The sequence below is a fragment of the Vigna angularis genome, chromosome 7 (genome assembly GCF_016808095.1).
Source record: "Vigna angularis cultivar LongXiaoDou No.4 chromosome 7, ASM1680809v1, whole genome shotgun sequence".
NCBI lineage: Eukaryota > Viridiplantae > Streptophyta > Magnoliopsida > Fabales > Fabaceae > Vigna > Vigna angularis.
Window position 1 is genome coordinate 7,665,870 of NC_068976.1, and position 21,714 is coordinate 7,687,583.

Here is a 21,714-nt window from a genome sequence, read left to right on the forward strand (position 1 = left end):
CAATGGTGATTTCCAGATTACCTATTCTAGAAATCTCCGAAACATGTTTTCCAGAATAAAAATACAAATATTTCAAAAGTTTCCAGACCATGAAATGTTGTCCAGAACAAGCTTTTCAAAAAGGATTTTTCGAAACCCTACATAAATACGATTCCCTACTCCGTACTAGATAAAAAGGGATGAAAGGCTCTCATTTATGCTTAGACTCCTTCTTTACTTACTAACAATATGGCGGGCACATTACAGATTGATCAATCTAAAAAGGAGAAAAAAAAACTACGTTTCTTCCTATAAAATCTCCACCAAACCCTATGTTTTGTCCTCTTTCTCTGATCCCACTGTCAGCAACGTATCCCAAGCTTTCCTATAGGCCATATAGGCAACACTACCGCTAATGTTGTCACATCATTGCAAGAATCAAAAACAAATAATGACAGCAAAACTGCATCAGAGAAGACACAGTGACAACAATGACTGTAACAACACCGATGACGTGGTGCACCGAGAAAGGATAGTTCAGTCTTTTTGTTGTAATAATGGGAAAGCAGGAAGTAAAAGCCAGAGAGGAATAGTGAGAGACTTGAGTTATCGATATGGCTCATCAACCAATAAATCTACCTACATTTCAAGGAAATTAATTACAAAAATGGTAACAGTATAGGATATTAACTGATCTTGGGAGGGGGACAGCACCAAAAAAATATATAGGTAAAAAACTGTAAAGGTGAGATTCTGTTGAGTAAACATCCTAGTTGATATCACGTTAGCTTGACTGCTCAAGACCATGGAGAGAACTTGGCTGAATGTTTGATTTGGGGAGAACACCCGCAGACTGCTTTAGAGACCTAGTCTTGTCAACTCGCGTAAAAACCGTCATCTTCCCAGGACGAAAATTATTTCCTTCTAAACCCTGTTCAGGCCTTCTCTTTACTCTCTTCTTTACTAAAACATCTTCATCCCCGTCATCATCCAGAGAACCACTAGAACTTCGCTTTGCTTTTTCTGGTTTTGAACCATTCACAGAAGGATTGTAAATCCGTGGAGCGGCAATTGTATTAGAAACTGCCTTGTTTACTGAAATATGATTAAAACTGCTAGAGTCTGTAGCTAATCTCTCTCGCATGGGCTGTTGCGAAGTAATTGGATTAGCATCGAATCGAGCATTCTCATCTTGTCTAGGTGCAAATAACTTTTTCTTCTTAATTTTCTCCCGATCCTAACAGTATGAGGAACCAGTAAGATAAAAATAAACTAAAAACATCATCGCCACAAATATCAAATCCTGATTGTCATGAGTACATACAAAGAACAGAAAGCAAGTTCCCCAATTCTTCAGAAAAATTAAAAGACTACTGTTCCTATATAGTTATGCTACATAGGCATTTGCAGACTAGACCTATGGTCGTGAAAAAACTCTATTAAATTTCCCAAACTGACAAGGAAAGGGTTCTTTTTAAAGAGATTTTAGAATGTTACTACACAACATTAAAAGTTATTTCGTTGCATAGGGATACCTTATGTCTGATGTGCAGTGCTCGGCGCCTCTCCTTTGACCTGCAAATTGCACGCTTGATCCCATGGTTGTCCATGTAACCAGTTGGCCATAATTCTGCAAGCTGAAGACAATGCAATCCAAAGTGAGAAATCTTTTTTATCTATACATAGATATAGGAGATTCTTCTTTTTCCTTTTTGTATACACATTTTTTTTTTCAATTTTACTCTTTAAATAACTATTATTTTAAACTAAAATAACTATATTTCCATTTTTATCTTTTAAATAACCATTAATTTAAATTTAATTATTTTTAAATTAAAATAATTATTTTACTATTTTATTCTTTTAAATCACTATTTATTTAAATTCAGTTATATTTTTAAAATAAAATATCTACAATAAAAAGAGAACACGTGCACGTAGCACTTGTTTCCACTAGTAAAAAATAAAGATATTAACTTTAGCACAAGAAACTACAATGCATATAAAATACAGTCCCATAAAGTAACAAACTTCAGAAGAAACAGAATCATTTAATACGGAAGAATGGAAAAAAAAATGACAATCAAGAAAATTTCCATGCATGAAAATACAACCGAAAATCCTTTTCTTTTCAAGGTTTCAAACATAGGTATCAATATAGATAGTGAAACCTCAATTTATAGCAGGATAGTGGATAGTACGATCATTGCTGTATAATAATATATTATCAAACAAATATATTATTATTCATCATTATGTACATAATTACATACATAGTGCTAAACAAATACTTGTAACTGATATTTCTTGGCATATTTACAAATACTAATAACAATCAATCGCAAAGTAAACAAAAAATGAAGGATCCAAAATTTCTTTTGTCGGAGAATAGACGCAAAAACAGAGATGGGTGTTGCTGAAAACAGTGGTTAAAAAACCCTAAAGAATGTGTAGCTTTTGGGAAAAAGGGAAATTCACTGGTTTCGCTGCAGACTGCAGTGGTGCCATTGTCCAGTGAAAACCTGCTTTTCTGCATCTATTGAATTTTACTGCGATTGTGCACTATTGATACCTATAGTCTCTAAAACTTGAAAAGAAGGGATAATAGATATTTTAAATAGTACTAATTAAGTAATTTTAACATAAACAAGGATATATTCAAAATAAAATAAACCAAATCAAACCTAGGAAAGTAGGTACTCAAATTAAAAAGAAAGGAAGATAAACATAGCGATAACACTAGCAATCTATTAACTCTGCTAGATCAATATTGAGAGGAAGACAGAAAATTTAACCACCTCAGCATACAACTTTCTGATTTGAGGACCGGCATTTTCATCTAAACCCTGGAACAATTGCAAACAAGATTCATTAAGGACAAATATTAACAAACCAAACAAGATCAACAAAATAAATATTTAAAGCTCGAACTTCTGTACATCAACGAAAAGGTCATAGAGATCACAAATCCTGTCTTCCAATGCAGTGTCCATACTAAAAATCTTTTTAGTTGTTGCTTTTCCATCAGGACCCATTTCTTTTTCCCCAGATGCTCCAGCTTGCTGCTGTAACTGAAAGGAAGACATTAACAAGCATCCCATATGAAATAACCAAAATATTTATTTATCAATCAAAAGCACCCTATTTCCTGAAAATTTGCAATCAAGATGCAAAGCAAACATGATAGGCCAATATATATAACGGAAAAAAGGAAAAACGGAAAATATAAGGGATGTGGAAAGTGAGGAAGTGCGTGGGTTTGAAAGACCAAGCCCGTGTTGAAATGGTGAAAAGAGGGATCAGCTGGCTTCATTGGAAGAGGAAAAAGGATTGAGCGTAACAGAGTGAACACCTGGCAGCAGAGGAGAGGGGAGAAGGATACAGGAATCTCACATTATGGGAGAGATTGGGTATTTGGAGGAGGCGGATATTTTCTATTGGACATTATTGTGGCCAGGTCTAGTGAAGGAGTTGGTCCTTCTTCAGTAAAGGTTTTCATTAATTTTGGTTGGTTACTCCATATTGTAAGGAGCAGTGCTCCATTCCACCCTGCACCATTTTCAATGTCTCTGGGATGCTATATTTATTTTTCTATGGAATAGTAGAGTCAGCCCAACGATTAATTTACCATCAGAATTATATCAGTTCCTTTCCAGTTCTTAATTTGGGGTCTGATAGACTTCTTTTGTCAAGAAGTCAATCAACTCTCTACGTCTCACACGCACACACAAAATAAAGAAGAATATTATATGTATTACTTCTGAAAGTATGAACAATGTACAATCTCACACTCCTAGGAGCACTCTCCCTCCACTGGGACAGATACCCAGTCTATACCAAAAAATACAAAAGAATTAACCAACCCTTGTACAACACACACAACACTCTTTATAAGGTTCCTCCTCCTTCACAACTAACTGCCTAACTGTCTAGCAGCCTTTCCAACTCTCTAACCTTCTAACCACCCTCTCATTTTCTCTTCTTTCTTTCACACACCCTTAATAATCTATCAGGGTCCCATCAAAACATCAAGAAATATTGCACGAACAATAGGTCAATGGTTGAATTAAATAGCCAATATTTGTTAATGTATCAAAAGTACAATTATTTCATGAAAAATTGCAATCAGGTTAGAATGCAACCATAAAGAAATTTAGCAAGAAACTACATTGAGTGTCAGAATTACAAATTACAATTAGTGAAATCCCTGTCCAGGTAAAATGACTCATCCCTAAGTAACCATGCCAAATAAAGTTCTGCATATAAAACTCAAATGGATTAAACCCATATAAAGAAACATCCACAAGAATGAAAATATTACTGTCATATGGGGGAACCAAAACGGAGCTACATGAACCAGCTAAACAAGTAACTACTGAATGAGTGGAAAACTGAAAATATGACACGTTAAAGACAGTTTACAAATATTTGATTTTAATACGGAATAAATAGCAATGGTAACTGTAATAAACCTTCGATTCCATGGATGGGGTCTGCATCTTAATCATCTGAACAACTTCCTTCTTTATCTGTTGAAACCTATCATCTTTCTCCTGCTTTGCAGACAAACCCATACTGATCATAATTTTTAAGTTTCTCTGTAGCAGGAAGACATTGCATGAGAAGATAAGTTTCAATTCAAGCAATATTGGAAACTAAAACTACCTACATAATGATGTTCGTAGATATAAAATATAAATAAAGAGAAGAATAGTTGCAATATGATGACCAAAATAACATAAATAAATAATAGGTGGCAAATTACTATTATTTGGATTGGATTGTGTTGAATATAGTGAAAACTGTATAGGATTAATATATCTAACAGATTGTTGAATGGAGTTCAAAGTTGAGTATGAGTAATACTGAAGGATAACTTGAAATGTAGTTATAGACACGACTTGAAAATTAGAGTCCACAATTGATAAGATTAATTTTGTAGGAATGGGAATAAATACTTTTCTGTGAAAAATCACCAGCTTGGTTTCTACTGTTAGTGTTTAAAAGGAACATTTATGTGATTATAATAAATAAAGAGCATGTGCAGGTTCAGAACATTCTACAATTTTTTTCTAAAGCTCGAATAAGTTCTTTCTCACCGAGGCAATACAATTTTACTCTTCCTAAATTTGTTTCTACAAATAAAAAATGTGGGCTAGAAAAACTTCACAAACATGGTCAATTGCAATTAGTGTGTGCTTAGTTTAATTTATTTTGAAGGGATAATTACATATTTTTGCCCAGTTCATAAGAATTTAAAAAATAAAAAAATAAAACTAGTATTTCTCAAAAACTAATCTATACCAATCTTGAACTAAAAAGCCCTTCAGGAAGACCATCTGTCACTCTGAAGTAAGCAAAAATGTCTAAAGCTAACAAGTACTTCATTCCGGAAGGAAAACCGGATTAATTAAAATGAAAGTTGGCAAACTATCAATTAGAAATAAGACCTTCTTAGACACAGAAGTACACCATGTCAAGCAAGAAAAAACAAACAATCTTCATAAGGTCACAATGGGTCACGGATGTATTCAAAGCCTAAATATGGTAATGCATAATCACATCCAATAAATAAATGAACAATTGTATAGAAGTTCAGTATGGTGGACTCGACAGCAAGATATGTGATTTGCGAGATACAATCTTTAGTTTCAATTTTCATATTTAATATAAAGTTGGGGTTCAACAACTAACAGTGAAAAAGAAATAAGCCATCTATAAACGCATTGGGGGTATTGTGACCAAAAGCTGAAATAATACACACTAAGGGATTACCAGTCATGTTTATCAAGCTGAAATACCTTTAGAGTTCTAAGTTGAATCAGATGCCCAAGAATACTCATAAGACGGTTAATTAAATCCTTTGATACTTTCCCTTGGCTTGCCTGCTGCGTCAAAAACATTTAGTTAATATTATTATGTGATAAATGTTCTCTACTCTATTAGGTTCAGTGAGGTTGAAATAATTCTTTCTTAGTGCTCTCCCTCACTCCCTCTGTCTATTCTAAGAGAAGATCAAACTGAGAAGATTTCGAGAAAAAAAGTACTAAATTGTGCAGATCTAGAAGCACAAAGCATGAAATCACAAAAATAAATTTTCCATTACTGCTAATCTAGCCACTTTAGCAAGTTTCAGCTTTATGTCTCTAGGCAATCTCCGTTTGACAGTCTGAGGTGTGTTATCACCCTCCTGGTTTTCCATAGTTGGTGGCCTTGCTGTATCATTATTAAAAAAAAAAAAAAACTCGCATTAGCAACAAACTTCCCACACTGCTAATTTGAGAAATGTAAACTTAAAAAATTTTCTGAACTTACATTCCGTGACTATCTTCTCCAAATCTCGAATAGCTTTCTCAAGTGTTGTAATTTTTGACCTAGCACTAGAACCATCTTTCTTGAGCACATGTTCAGATTTCTGCATAAAAGCTTCAATCAAGCTCTCAACTAATACGGTATATGTTACAGACATAAAACAGTCCACTTTCACAAATTTTGTATTCAGAAGTTATAGTAATAGGAAAATGTTATTTCACCAAGTGCCTGCTACAAGGATAGTATAGTTTGCCAAAGCTTCAATTTAAATCTCTCTTAAAGATAAACCAACCCTGTATACCAATATGCCTTAAATAGAAATTGTTTTAAATGAAAAAGAATATCCTACAACAGCCAAGTTAATGGGGAGTGTTGAATTTGACACACACACAAAAAAAAGGGGAATCAGTAATGCATTTCTACTTATTAATTGTCACATGCTGTGAAATGTGGCACTGTTTAGATCCGAGTGCATGGTGAAAGTTGAATTCCGCAATAACAATAACAGTCAATGGCAGGTGGAACCCAACATCTGTTCCATAAGATAAATGTCTTCCTACACCCAATCAATATCCAAAACAGATTCTCCCATCTTTTCTAACCTTATTTGTTACGTATCCGAGTAGGAGACGTAATTAAACACGATCACAAAAGGTAGAAAAGACAATAAACAAATGATAATGGATGAATGAATCTCTTTTATTGATGGTAATATCTTAATCAACAAAGGTAAACAAAGATAACTGGGAGCATAACCTCCCTCACAGGACTCTAGCTGCCTGTCAACAAAACTCAATAATCGAAAGCATGCCCTCAACCCTAGCATCTAGGCTTGATTTATATTAAATATTTCCCTAGAATATAGTTTTATTTACTATAATTAACTTATACTGAATATTTCCCTAAGATTTAGCTCTAATTAATGTAATTAACTTGTACTGAATATTTCCCTAGGATATAGCCCTAATTATTGTAATTAACTTGTACTGAATATTTCCCTAGGATATAGCTCTATTTACTATAATTATTACTAAATATTTCCCGCCCAGTTAGGATAGTCACTCTTCAACCGATCGGCTCAGGGTCTTTACTACTTCCCATCGCTCCGCTTGAGCTCTCACCGCCTTCGGCCGTTTGGCACGACTCCTCACCATCTTCCACCGTTCAGCCTGATCTCTCCCAGCCTTCCACCGTTCGGTCTGGCCTCTCCTCACTTTCCACCGTTCGGCTTGGTCTTCCGTCTTTCCCCGTTCGGCCTTCTCCTTCTCTCCTATACCTTTTTCTCTCATATACTTTCCAACCCCTAACAATATTGCTAGTATTGAAATGTTGGATGTGTCTAATCATTCAACGTGGGCTTTTGAAATCAGCTTATGGTTAAGTGGGTTGGGCTACAAGTCCCATCTTAAACCTATTTTCTCTTCCTACAATAGAACGCAAACAATGGATAAAGATTGATCTGAATCCACTATCTACACCTCACTCAAACCTATTTTGTCTCCCCATGATCCATGTGCATCAGTTTGGAGTGAGATTCATGACCTCCATACCAATACGCCTTTATGGTATGTGCTAAGATCTTTGATACTTCTTACCAGACAACAATTTGAGAAGCCACATCTTTGCTTATCTTCGGTGGCTTCATGTTGTCTAACATGATTTTAATGAGGTCCTTCCAATATCTGCAGATGCCCAGCAACTTGAGAATCATAATTCTTTTATGACCCTAGGTTTGTATGGCTTGCCACAAGAATATGTTGTTTACTCATGATCAGATTTTGGGATCACTAGAGTAAACCCTACTATGACTTCAGCATGAACCACAATCCTTTGAAATTAAGTAAGGGAGACACATACTTCATTTGCATGGTGCCTTACATCATAGAGGAATAGTTCTAGACATTTTTGCACACATCATTCTAAAAAACTTCCAAAATGCAAACAATGCCCCCACATTTACTTGGGAAACCTCCTTGTTCACCCAATTTTGCCCAAGTATCTACCATGAGTCACTTGTTGCTACTACAATACCAGTTAACCAGCCTCATATGACTCTAACAAATGAAAACTTTAACAAATGGTATGGGACTAGCAAATCTACCAGTAACCCTCCTAGGTGGCAAACTTTAGAATTTCATCTACTTGTCTCTCTTAATCTTCTTCTCTTGGTCCTTGGGTCATGGACGCTGGTGCAACCTATAGTATTCGTTATTTTCTTTTTCTGTTAATACTACTTACAATTTGCATTTATCATTGGTGCCAATTGTTTACAAACACAAGCTTGCATTAACCCTACCCAACACCTCCCATCATGTCGCTTATTGTTCACTTTATTCTTCATGTCTCTAGTTGTCCTTTTAATTTATTGTTGCCACTTGCTTGATCAAATCTGAAGACATTATCTTCACCTTCACTAAAAATGTGACTCACATGATCTTAACTACCTCTCTCATCACCATTGGTATATACATCTATAGTCTCTCCACTGATGGTTGATGAACAATTAGGATACTCTGGGTTGACAAAATTGTAGAAGATAGTGCCAAGTTTAAAACATTTGTCTAGTTTGAAGTGTAAATCATGTCAATTAGGAAAACATACTCAACAACCTTCTCCTTATATTCTTAATAAAGGAGTGTCATATCCTTTTTCATTAGTTCACTTCATTGTTAAGCTCATTCTCGTACTATTACTCTTTCTAGTTTTAAATTTTTCTTACCTTTATTGATAATTATTGTATAAGTACTAGGATTTGATTCAATAAGAATCGATTAGAAGTGTTTCCTATATTTAAAACCTTTTCTAATGAAATCAAAGCACAATTTTTCTAATCCATGTGCTTTTCACTATAACAATTCCACGAATATTTGTTTCACCAATTTTATCACTTCATGGGCTCCAATGATATTTTTCATCAAATTTCATGTCCTCATAGTCTTCTACAAAATGTAGTAGAACACAAAAACAGATATCTTATGGAAACTACTCATACACTTCTTCATAGTCACCTTCCTCACTATTTTAGGGGGATGTTGTCCTAATAGCATGATATCTCATTAACCGCATGCCATCATATGTCCTTAATTATCAAGTACCTCATTCTATCCCTTTTCCTCATTCTCCTTTATACAATCAACCTACACACTTTTAGTACCACATGTTTTGTATATTACCTCACCAAGTCAAGATAAACTTTCTCCTTTACACATTCAAATGCGTCATCCTGGGATATCGTCATCCTCGTATTGTTTTTTTCCTGATCTTAAATAGTATTATGAGTCAACTAAGGTCTCTTTCTGTGTTTGTCCCATACTACACACATGTTCCTTCTAACGAAAACATGCAGTCACTTTCAATACCAATGGTCATATCTCAGAGAAAATATACTTTGGAGATTCTAGAAGAAAAAAGGATGTCAAGTGTTAAGCCTATGGACACACCAATGGATCCATTTCTCAAACTTGTACTAGACCAAGGAGAATCATATACTAAACATGGGAGATACAGACAGTTAGTAAGTTAAATTACCTCAATGTGCATTGCATTTGTATTGAGCATAGTAGTGGATTTTTAAACATTCCTTGTCAAGATCATTGTGATGCAAACGTATGAATTATATATCATATTGAGAATGCACATGGAAAATGCCTCATTTATGTGCATAGAAAGTCAAGTTTTAAACTCTCCTTGTCCAAATCCTTAATATTAAGGATGTAGTTATATTGTGTTCTAGACATAGGTATACTGTGAAAAGTTAAGAAATAAAATGTTATGCCACGATCATGCACAAGCCAGCGGAGATTCATTTACAGTTTGAACTAAGAATTGTGCAATATCTGAAAGGGACTCCAGGCAAGGGAGTTTTGTTCAAACAAAATGGAAATGTAAATCTTGAAGTATATACAAATGCAGACTATGTTGGGTCAATTGTGGATAATCAACTACTCGATATTGTACTTTCCTTGGTGATAATCTTGTAACTTGGAAAAGTAAAAAACAAAAAATGGTAGCAAGTTCTAGTGTTGAAGCAAAGTTCGGGGCAATGGCATAAGGGATAGGTGAACTAATATGAGACTTTACTGTAATAATAAATCTACTATTAACATAGCCCATAATCCAATGCAACATGATAGAACCAAAGACATTGAAATTGATTGATATTTTATAAAAGAAAAATTAGATAGTGCTCAAATCTCCATTACAAATGTCTCCTCTCAACAACCTTCCAAACTTTCTAACAGAGGGGTTGAATAGCAACAACCTTGAAAGCATTGTTTCCAAGCTGGGAATGGAAAATGCAGACTCACCAGCTTGAGAAGGAGTTTCAACAATCATATTTTATCATTCCATATTAAACAGATTATAGTTAAAGTGTATCATGTAAGTATCTCGGAATCATAGGAATCTAACTATATCCAGAATAATAGGGATCTGATTATATCCCTAAATCATAGGGATATGATTATATTAAGTTTTTTTATTATATTTCTAAAACTAGTTTTCCAATCTTGTATATACATCTGATGTACTCCTAACAATAAAATTATTCTACTCTACCCTAATATTTAAGTGTTATTAGTCAGTTCATGAAAACTCCTTGTACTGAACATTGAAACTTTGCAATTTGTATTCTAAACTACCTCAAGATTCTAGGATAAGGTCTATTATATGAGGATGAAAGGAATACCCAAATGTCTGGGCATTATAATGTTGATTAGGTACGATCACTCAACTACATAATATTGAGTTTTCATTGAAGGAAATACTATTTCCTAGAAATCCAAAAGGCTAAATGTAGTTGTTTGATCAACTGCTGAAGCTAAATATAGGACAATGGCATCTTGCACTAGTAAACTTGTCTAGGTAAAACAATTCCTCCAAGAACTAAAATTTTGTAAGATTAGCAATTGAAGATGTTAGGATAATCAATTAGCTCTCCACGTTACTTTCAATCTTGTATTCCACGAGAGAACCAAACACACAAAAATCAACTAACAATTTATTTCAGAAAAGTTGTAGTTCAAGAAAATTTGTACTGGATTTGATGGATCAAATGGATTTGACGGATCAAATGATCAGCTTGCAGATATGAAAACAAAATCTAATAAGGCCTCTGATAGACTTCTTTGGTAAAGAAGTTGATCAACTCTCTCTTTCTCACTAGAACACACACCAACAGTCTGAATAGTATGTATATTATTGAAGAATGAAAGAATTCAATGTACAAAGAATCACCCTCAAGGTAGCCTATCTTCCTCCCACTGGAGCAAGGCTCTAGTCTAAACCCAATGTACAAAAAGGCTAAACCCCCCCGCCCCCCTTTTACAAACTCTCTCTTATTTATAGTATTTCCCTCCTTACAACTAACTACTAACCGACACTCCCTTTTTCCGCTCTTAATTCTCCTTCCTCTGCCCTCCTTTCTTTTTCTTTCTCACATATACTTTTAATGCTCTACCAGCCTCAAATTGAATTTAATTGTTCCAAACTTCATACAAACAATATGTATGCCCCAACTTGAGAGGGAGTATTAGAATAAGCTTTTTTAAAAAGTTGTTTTGAGTTGTGCCTAGAATCCTAGAGGTGTCTTTACTTGTTTTCTACTCTACTCTCTTTCACTGTATCTCAGATTAATCTACAGTTTCTATATAAATATTGAGAACCTAAGAGAGACTTGCACAAGCTTCACTAAAATATCTGCTCTCTCTTTTTATTTTTCTCAAATACATACAAGTGCTTATTTGGTGGAGCAGTTTCATGCGCTTAGAATAGTGAAGCCTTTAATTTAAAGCTGAATAAAAAAAATAAATAGCTATAAGTGCAACGGACAATCTTTTTATTGGTATTCAATGTTTCATAAGTTATATTTATCATACAGCAAATACAATAAAAACCACAAAGCAGTTAGATAAACTTACTAGTGCATGTATAGCAATTTTTCCTACAGACAAGTTTAGATCTGGCAGTTCCCGGATGCAATTTTTATCTTTTGACCGACCATTGTTTTCTACATTGTCAAGACTACTTGAGGATTTCCCAGGTTGGGATTTTGAATGTGCAGATAAATTTTTTTCATGGTACTTATGATGAGAAGTATCAACCAATCCACCTGCATCTTTAAATTTATCACCCGTGTTCTTAGATTGAGACACTTCAGTCTTCTGTTTATCAGCACCTTCTGCATCAAGAGGATCATTATTTGATACTTTTGAACAGACAGGGGGGTCCGAAATTGGTGTAGCATCAGCAGTTTTCTTTTTCAAACTAATTCCAGAGACATCCATTTGCTTCTGAAATTTCAGGTCTTCATGTTCACTAGGTACGCCAACATTATTTGAGGAACTGAGCATATTTTTCACAGGTAATGATGCAGTCTTCACAACGGCACTCTTGCCCACTTTCACAAGTTTATTTGATACATGACCATCAATATTTTCTTCAGGATTCTTTGATATATCTTTTCGGCGCCTTTTCTTTGCTTGCTGGATTGGTAATACTGGAGGTTCATTTCTTAGAAAGAACAAGAAAATGAACAAAATCAGGAATTTGTATGAAGAACTAAAATGCTAAAGTATACAATTTAATAGATTTAAAATGTTGACACAACATATGTAGAAAAATTCTCAGGAATAAAATCCAACCACAAGCCAGAAAAATAATGCTATGAATATTCAACAATAACATACAACCTTCATTTCATAGTTATCAATCTTAAATGTGTGTAGCAATCAACCCCAAAACTGCTATGGTGAGGTATACACTTGCTGAAACTCTGAGATACAAATTAAATACTTTATACAGCCCTTAAATAATTTAACAGCAATCCCCTTTTTTCTATTATTTTACAATAATGAAAGCAATAATACATAATAACACATACTAACAGTGCTATCAAAACTAGATCATAAAATGCTTTATGAAAAAATATTGCAAGCCATATGAGTTATGGCTGAAGCATCATAGACAAAACACAAAAATATAATTGTAAAGCTAAAATTAATGAAAGACAACCATATAATTAATAATAATATTATGTCTAAAAATTCAAATAACAATAAAATTAAACCAAAACACCACCAAATTCGAGTTTAAAACTTAAAATAACAACAAAATATAAGATAAATGTCCTAAATTTCTCTTTAAATTTTGGATGTTCATGAACTGCCTTGTTCAGTTGTCATTGGGGATGCTGGAAAATAGGTAATCAAATGTTTCATATATTCAGCGAATAATTATAGTGGAAAAGAAGAAAAGAAAAATTTAGGGAGGGCAGATGGCACCAAATGAAGAGGAAGTACAAAGAAAAAAATAATAAAAGAGGACTTGCAGTGGAGTTAGAGGTGATTGCAGCAGCAAGACAGTGACAGCAGGGCAGTGGTGGTGAGACAGCGACAGCACTTGCACTGGAACCAGAGAAGGCTATGGGTGCAGTGCTTGAGGCTGAGATGGGGTGTGTTAAATTCATTTTCTGATATAGTTATTTGGGTTTGGGTTGAGTTGAATGGTGCAACCCTTAGTTTTAAAAAGAAACACTATTGGACAGACCCAATATGCATTGGCGAAAAATTAGAAACAAAAGAGAAATAAAGATAGGGTTTTAAATGTGTAGGTTTGATCGGGTTAGGTTGTCGAAAAAAAGGCTTGATACCTTTGTTCATTGTTATTTGTTCTATAAATAATGATCACAGCATTCACATATAATTATTAATCATATTAACAAATATCCCATATACAATTGAAGAGGACAAATCAATTCATGATTTGTCTCGCTTGTTCTTAAGGGAACCGAATAATGTAATTAGGGAAATAAAGTATTTCCTAATTCACACTGGTCACGCTAACCTAAGACTTCTTCCATACGCAAACCAGTGTTGCACAGTTCATGATTTCATCCATGGCCACTCCGAACTGCCACTCTACGATGCCCAAAGCAATCATTATGAGCTTCCATGCAAAACTCGATTTTAGACCATTATAGTGAGGCAGCCGGCAAAAAGTTCACCATCGAAATCTGCCATGCCTATTTTTCGATAATGCTGCATATTATAATAAAAATATTACTATGTTTTCTTGTCTCTGAACTATTGACTAAAATTATATTTCATCCTTAAATCAAAGAATGCACCAATTTCGTTTAGTCTTTTTTTATGTGGCAAAAGGTATTCCACAGTGGATTAAATTAAACATCCATGTGGCTGTATATAATTGGATTTTATTTTTTCTGACAATTAGAAGTCCACGTGGCTGTATATGGTTGGATTACAATTAAATATCCTTGAAGGTGGTGGTTACGGTGGTGAGGCTGTGGGGCTATGGTGGCAAGCCTGGAGATGCTGACCTTGGTGGTGGTAGATATGGAGGTGAGGCAGTGGCAGACCTGAAGGTGGACATGGAGGAGTGGTGAGATGGTTGCAGTAGAGCTTTTGGTTCCTTTGAGGGTCCTAAGCATGATATACAGTGAAGACATGAAGAACTTCAGGAAGCTGACAGTGGAAAGCCAAGAGCAAGGTATTAGTGTGTACAATGGTCCGAGCAGTGATTACGTTGACATCTATTTGTCTTTACTAGTTCGAGACGGCAAAATATGCAAGAAATTGAATTGGGGGAACATGAAGGGTAGCAACCATGATTCTACAACAAGCTCTCAATTGATGATTCCCAGCCACCCCAATAACCACCACCATCAAGCTCAATACCTCTAGGCCTACCACCATAACCCCCACCTCTAGGTCCACCACCACCAAGCTCATCATTTGGTGCTAATTGTAATAGAAAGACAAATAAAGTACGTGTATGTATTTTTTTTTTTTTGTTGAGGTGGTAGTTTCTCTCCACTACTTTCCGTCATCACTAACCTTCCCAATGAGTTGTTTGTGATTTTAAGACATTATTATGTGTAAAATAAGTCTCGCATCACTACCATTCACCATGACTTTAGTATTGTGATTTGAAAACATCAGTACGGCTAAAATAGAACAATGATTTGTGTACACTAAATTTGAAAATCCCATTCTATATATTTCTATAGATTATACTATTAGTAACAATAAATAATAACAAAAACAATATTAGCAATAAACTAGTAATATTAATAATAAAACAAAAAATAATAAGTGTAAATAACACATATTAATACTAAAATTAATAAATAATAATATTTTTTTAAAATAATAATTCTTAAAATTTAATTTCCACTTTTTCTCTATTTCTCTTCAACCATACAATCTTATTTTCACTTTATTTCTCCTCTATTTCTATTATTTTCTCTAGAAACTAAGTAGTTAAACCAGGATGACCGTTATTCTATTTAATATATAAATATAGATATATATATATATATACATATATATATATATATATGTGAGTCTCGTATCATTATATTAGTGTATTTACTATCATTATATTATTTGGGTTATTATATCATATCGTATGTTTCATTTAGTTTTTAATACTAACGTACTACAATTAGTTAGGTTATTATATTTTTAGTAACTAGTATTTTTAACATATTAAATCATATATTATGCTTTAGTTAGTTTATTAATGATTTAATTAATTTTTTTATATATTTATATATTTTTAATACTATTATTTCATTATTATCGCTATTTAGTTTATTATATTGTATTATGTATTATACTATATTACATTATAATAATTGTTTACATATTCTAAGTTGACAAGCAACCAAAAAATATGACAAATGTTGGACCCAAATTTACACCCTGAAACCTATGGATCACCACACCAAGTTTCAGATAGCTAGCATTACACCCACAAAGTGAATCGTTTTGTGACATAAATGGAACGTCAACATCAGCACAATGGGGGTCATAGAGTGTATGGAGCAGCAGTTTTCAGCTGGGCTTCATAACTATAAAGTTCGGACATGCCTCATAAATGATGTGTCCCTATGTCTGACACCTATCAGATACCAACAAGCGTATGACACTCTTACAACACATATAGGTGAAGTGTCCAATTTGAAAGACATTTGTTTTTTGTCTCTAACATAATTTTGACATAACTCCAACATAATGTTAATAATGACAAATAAAATGATTTTCTAAAAAAACTCATAAACTTGTAAACTTATTGTACAAGCTTCTATTATGATTATAGAAATAAGGAACAAATTTTATATGATCACTACTTTTCACTTTATGGATATTAGATAGATTAGATTCATTTTTGTATTAGCTAACAATGTGTTTAGATTATTACATTTGACTAATCTTCTTTATAGATGATTTTGTGTATGTAAATACATAATGATCTAATATATAGATTTATGTCCTATATCCTACATTTTGGATACTATAGATGTGTTTGTGTCGTACCTAATGTCCTACATAGCTTCATAGCCACATTGCTAAAACACCCAAAAGCACAACTACAGCCACCTGGCTCGGTTTCACCAACCAAAATTACAAAAACACAATGAAAGAAGGTATGTTGTGCCTCACTGCCGCTCTTCCCTTATAGCAATGATGGCTATTGACAACCTAACTTAAACCAAATAATCTTTATTTCCACTCTATCTCACCTATTTCTCTTCGTTTTTGTTCCGTTCCTTTATTTTCCATTTCTATCCTCTACCAAAGACCCTGAAGGTCATATTCTAATCAAGGATCTACACATCCATGAAATCATCCTGGCCATTTCAAAATTCTATGAATTATATGAACTTGTATGAGAAGAAAACAATTGATCAATCTTTACTCTTAGCATCTTCACATACAAAGAGGGATGAAGCTCTACCGGTTATATGATTGTTGGATAACACTCAACAAAAATGCACATACATGTACATATAGATAGATTGATACATACATACATACCTACATACATATATACATATATATATACATGTGTGTGTATATATATATATATATATATATATATATATATATATATATATATATATATATATATATGTATATATATAATCTCATCATTCCAACCATAAAATATATCTCACCAGGTATAGACTAGTTGTGATCACTACTAACAGACTCAAAATATGACTGTGAATGGTATATGATCTCATTTCATGTTAAGACAATGCCACAAGCATAAATATAACTGAAGGTCCCAAGATTATTCCAATGACTTTAGTATTATATCCATTAGCTTAAAAAGAGAAAAGTGAAATCACTTCCAAAATTAAGCAATTTACAAAAATAAAGAGATAGACATAAAGAGGGCAACCCAATCCATGAGACTCTCACCTACAGAAATTTGTGGAAGGAAGATCTACACAGACTTGGCCCTACAAGCAAAGAGGCTATTTCTAGGATTTGAACTGGTGACCTCCAGGCCACAAGGCAGCAACCTTAGTTTGCACTAAGGCTACTCCTCATAAAGAAAAGAAATTGACATAGACAGAAAATATTCAAACAAAAATCACTTACATGCGTTCCAATTTCCCCCTATTTACAAAGAACCCATCATGCTTGATTGCAGAGTTATCAACCTCAAAATACTCATCCTGCAGAAAGAAGAGTTAAACTAATTAAAAAATATGAAAGGTGAAATGGTCACAATATAGGACAATGAAATTCCTGTTTTATCATCAATCAAAGGTCAAATAGTCATAATGTCATAACAAAGCAAAATGGTATAAAAGATACCAACCAATTCAGCATCATCAATGAAAGAGTCTTCTGTATCATACTGATCATCAGGAACATCGAGTAGATCCTCCTCATCACTACTATCCTTACCCTAAAAATGATTTGGTCTCATTATTCCCAACATGGAAAACAGATTGAAAAAAGCAAATAAAACTTACATATGCATCTATGCTGTGAATTTACAGTATAAATCAATTCATTTTTGTACAGTGCATCTAGTAACACTATCGCGTGAAGCAATACAATCATACCATGTAAAGGCGTTCAATCTTTTCTATTACAGCACTGAAACGATTTGGCTGAGGAGCACCCTGTTCTTCCGTCTTCTTAGGTTGTCCCTAGAATTGACAAGTTTATCAAAATAGTGAAGCACAAAAGAAACCACGCACCACTAAAAGAGACAGTATGCTGATTTCTACTGGTTTACTAATTCAAATAATATAATGTGTCGTAAAACAAGACAGAGACAATTAAAGGCTTGATCACCTTGTCTATAATAATTTCATGTCACAAATAAATAGATATATGTGTTTGGATTTGCATCTGGGATACACATGTTCATGTTAAGTCAGGTAATCCGTGTAGAGGCAACATTTGACAATATTATACCATGCTAAAAGGCAAATTCAAACAGACATTATATCAATATGCATCATGCAGTCAACCTTACAATTTTGATGTCAAATACAAGTACTTCCGACTTTTCCATTCAAATATTTTTCCGTAAGAGAAGCACTGCAGCACAAACCATTCTCTTTGTACATTCAAACTAGCAAGTTTGAAGTCAAATACAAGTACTTCCAGGTGCAATTTGACCACAACGAAACCCTTTCAAATAGTTTTTCCATAATAACAGTTATGCATTCAAACTACTAAGTTTGAAGTCAAAGACAAGTATTTCCGAGTGCAATTCCATTTTGCCGCAACAAAAACCTTTCAAATGATTTTCTATAAGAGCAGCACTGCTGGCACAAACCGTTATGCATTCAAACTAGTAGAAATCAAATACAAGTACTTCCAAGGAGCAATTTGACTTTGCCACGGCTAAAACCTTTTAAATAATTAAGTAGAAACAAACAGTTGTCGCCATGCATTCAAACTAATAAATTGGAAATCTAATCCAAGTACTTCCAGGAGCAATTCAACTTTGCCATGACAAAACCCTTTCAAATAATTTTACACAAGGGCAGTGTCACACAGCACACACCGTTGTCAAACAGTTGTCGCCATGCATTCAAACTAATAAATTGGAAATGTAATTCAAGTACTTCCAGGAGCAATTCAACTTTGCCATGACAAAACCCTTTCAAATAATTTTACATAAGGGCAGTGTCACACAGCACACACCGTTGTCAAACACGGAGAAGAAACACGTACTTTTGACAGACAATTATTTAATTTTCAAAAGAGAAACCTAGATTGTTAGACAGAAACAACTTAAGGTCAGTCACGAAAGGTTTGGCAGAATCTGTTCCCAAAACCTAGCCTTACCCAGACCCTTATTTCAGTGCCAAAGGAAAAACAATCACGGCTCAGTAGAAAGCCACTCTTACAAATTAGAATTAAAAAATATCATCCATAAACCACACTATATCCCACACATTGCTATCTACTCACTGAATAATAATGTGCGTACACTGAAATTTCAGAACCACAGCAACACATACTCGTAACAATTCGGAACCTAAATGAAAATTAAAAAAAGAGACTCACCGGAGCGATTCTGGACTCGAGCACAGGGTTCCCATTGGGCAGGTGCTCTGGTGCGGAAGTGGGTCCCTTATTGCTAACCTTATTGGCGTCTTTCATCAGCTTCTTCCACGACACTATGGTGGTCTCTCCCGGCCGAAGCTCCACTGTGAACATTTGCCTGTCACCTTTCTTCACGAAGGATGACGGAGCCCTCGCCGCCGACGACGAATCGCCGCCGCCAAGAGGAGCCGTATCCTCCGCCATCAAAGTGATTGCCGATTGGCGAATTTATGGGGCGTCGGTGCTTGTTTTCAGGGAGAATTGTTAGAGCGCGAGGAACATGCGGAAACGGAATGATAAGCCCTAAAATCTGGAAAGAAGAACAGAGACAGAGAACGAGAAGAGGAAGAGCTGAAGAAGCGAATTGGGATTGCGCGGGATTCAAAAAATGAGAAAGGGAGAAAGAAAGATAAAAATAAAAGAAAATATTATGACAAGAGAGATGAAAGAAAAGGTATTGTGGATGGATTTTGAGTTTAACCGCAATTTCGACTCGGTTGTAAAAAATTTCTAGTCCTTTTCTTTTCCGGGCAAGCGACGGAGGCAAAAGGTATTTGGGGCGGGGAATGGTATCTGTGGGCCGCATCATTTGTTCAATGTAGTGTTTTTACTTTATGCACTCCTCATTTTTTAAATTTGTCTATTTTGTTTGTTTTTTATTTTTCTTTATAACTCATTCAATCTCCAAAACTTTTATTGATATTTATTTTAAATATCGGATTTAGAGAGAATTGTTGGAGGTGAAGGTTCAAATTAGCTAGCTTTTTTTTTGGGCAAGTTTTTATTTTTTAGGCATTCAAACAACATTTAACATTAACTTTTTTAAGTTATTTTTGGAATATGTAATTTTGAAGTTTTTTTGAATTGAACAATTTTAAAGTCTTCAAATTGAACAATTCATAATATTTTAACTAATGTTATGAATTGTAGTAAAAACTTAATTATTTTAACTAATGTAATATAATGGCAACCAAGGTGTTAAAACAAACTAGATGTAAGAAATGAATATGGAATGCATGTATTCTTAAATCTAAAATGCAAGAATCGTTTCTTACATATGATAAATTAATATGCACATACGATGCAAATATTAATAGTAATGAGTGGGAAATAGAAATTGATTAACCAATTGTAATATGGAGGTGCAATGAATTATGTCTAGCTTATTAAGAATGCAAAAATTAATGTATAATAACAACTTTTATAATTGTTATCTAAGAACTAAAAATGCAAATGGTGGAGAATCAATGCTTGGAATCATGTCTACGGTATCCTAATAATGCAATCATACTCAAAGTAACATGAGTTGGTCTTAAGAATGTCTAGTTGAAGCATAAACTGAACAAGGGTAAACAATTCCCAATTAGGTGAAATGCTTAAACTAAACTAAATTTGAAATTTAAGATTTTGATGTGCAAAAACAATAGTTAAAATCAAAAGATAGATGCAACCTTGGTTCATCCCAACTGAGTTATGTCTAGTTTTTCTTTAAGTACTCTTAAAGGGTTTTACTATCTTTAAAGAGATACAACGAGTTTCACCACTCCTAGGTTTAGGAGTATAACCATTTATGGTATAAAATAGTCCACCTGACTAAAACGTTTAGCAATAGTGTTTTAAATCACTTATGATTATCCAAAAGCAACAGTGTTTTTAAAAGTAAGTACATATAAAATCTCTCTTAGAGAGGATATTTGAACAAGACAAAGTATATCTTGAGAATTTGTTACAAAGAGTTTTCTTTTTCAAAGAGTTGGACAATGTAATAAAATGACACCGTATGAGTATATGCAGTTATGATTGATTTCTTCTCTTCTTGCAGTCTTCTTTATATAGACAACTTCAAGAAAGATTTGTTACTCAAAGGCATTGACTTTGATGTAGGTGTTGTAGCCTTTTGTATTAGGTCAAATGCTACTTTGCTTTTGTAGAGATAATTGTGCATCTTGTACAAATTGGGTAGACAGGAGGCATTCAGGAAACAATCCTATAATGTATTCGCATCTCTTAATCGTTCATCTAAATCAGTGCAAAA

General features: G+C 34.0%; 1 protein-coding gene across 3 annotated transcripts; it reads right to left on the reverse strand.

Moving 5' to 3' along the window:
• Nucleotides 1-594: 594 nt before the first annotated feature.
• On the reverse strand, nucleotides 595-20,263 carry LOC108338442 (ubinuclein-1). Of its 3 annotated transcripts, none has more exons than XM_017575328.2 (13): nucleotides 19,641-20,263; nucleotides 18,179-18,265; nucleotides 17,929-18,018; nucleotides 17,706-17,782; nucleotides 12,210-12,801; nucleotides 6,295-6,394; nucleotides 6,086-6,195; nucleotides 5,781-5,864; nucleotides 4,452-4,577; nucleotides 2,919-3,050; nucleotides 2,778-2,825; nucleotides 1,515-1,616; nucleotides 595-1,216 (listed from the first exon to the last, which is right to left on the reverse strand). In XM_017575328.2, the coding sequence occupies exons 1-13, from the start codon at nucleotides 19,881-19,883 to the stop codon at nucleotides 764-766; spliced, it is 2,244 nt and encodes a 747-aa protein (XP_017430817.1). In that variant the 5' UTR covers nucleotides 19,884-20,263; the 3' UTR covers nucleotides 595-763. The 3 variants fall into 3 exon arrangements, with proteins under 3 accessions (XP_017430817.1, XP_017430816.1, XP_017430818.1); XM_017575327.2 differs by having other exon boundaries at nucleotides 5,781-5,867; XM_017575329.2 differs by having other exon boundaries at nucleotides 2,919-3,044; nucleotides 5,781-5,867; nucleotides 19,641-20,163.
• Between the last annotated feature and the right edge of the window lie 1,451 nt (nucleotides 20,264-21,714).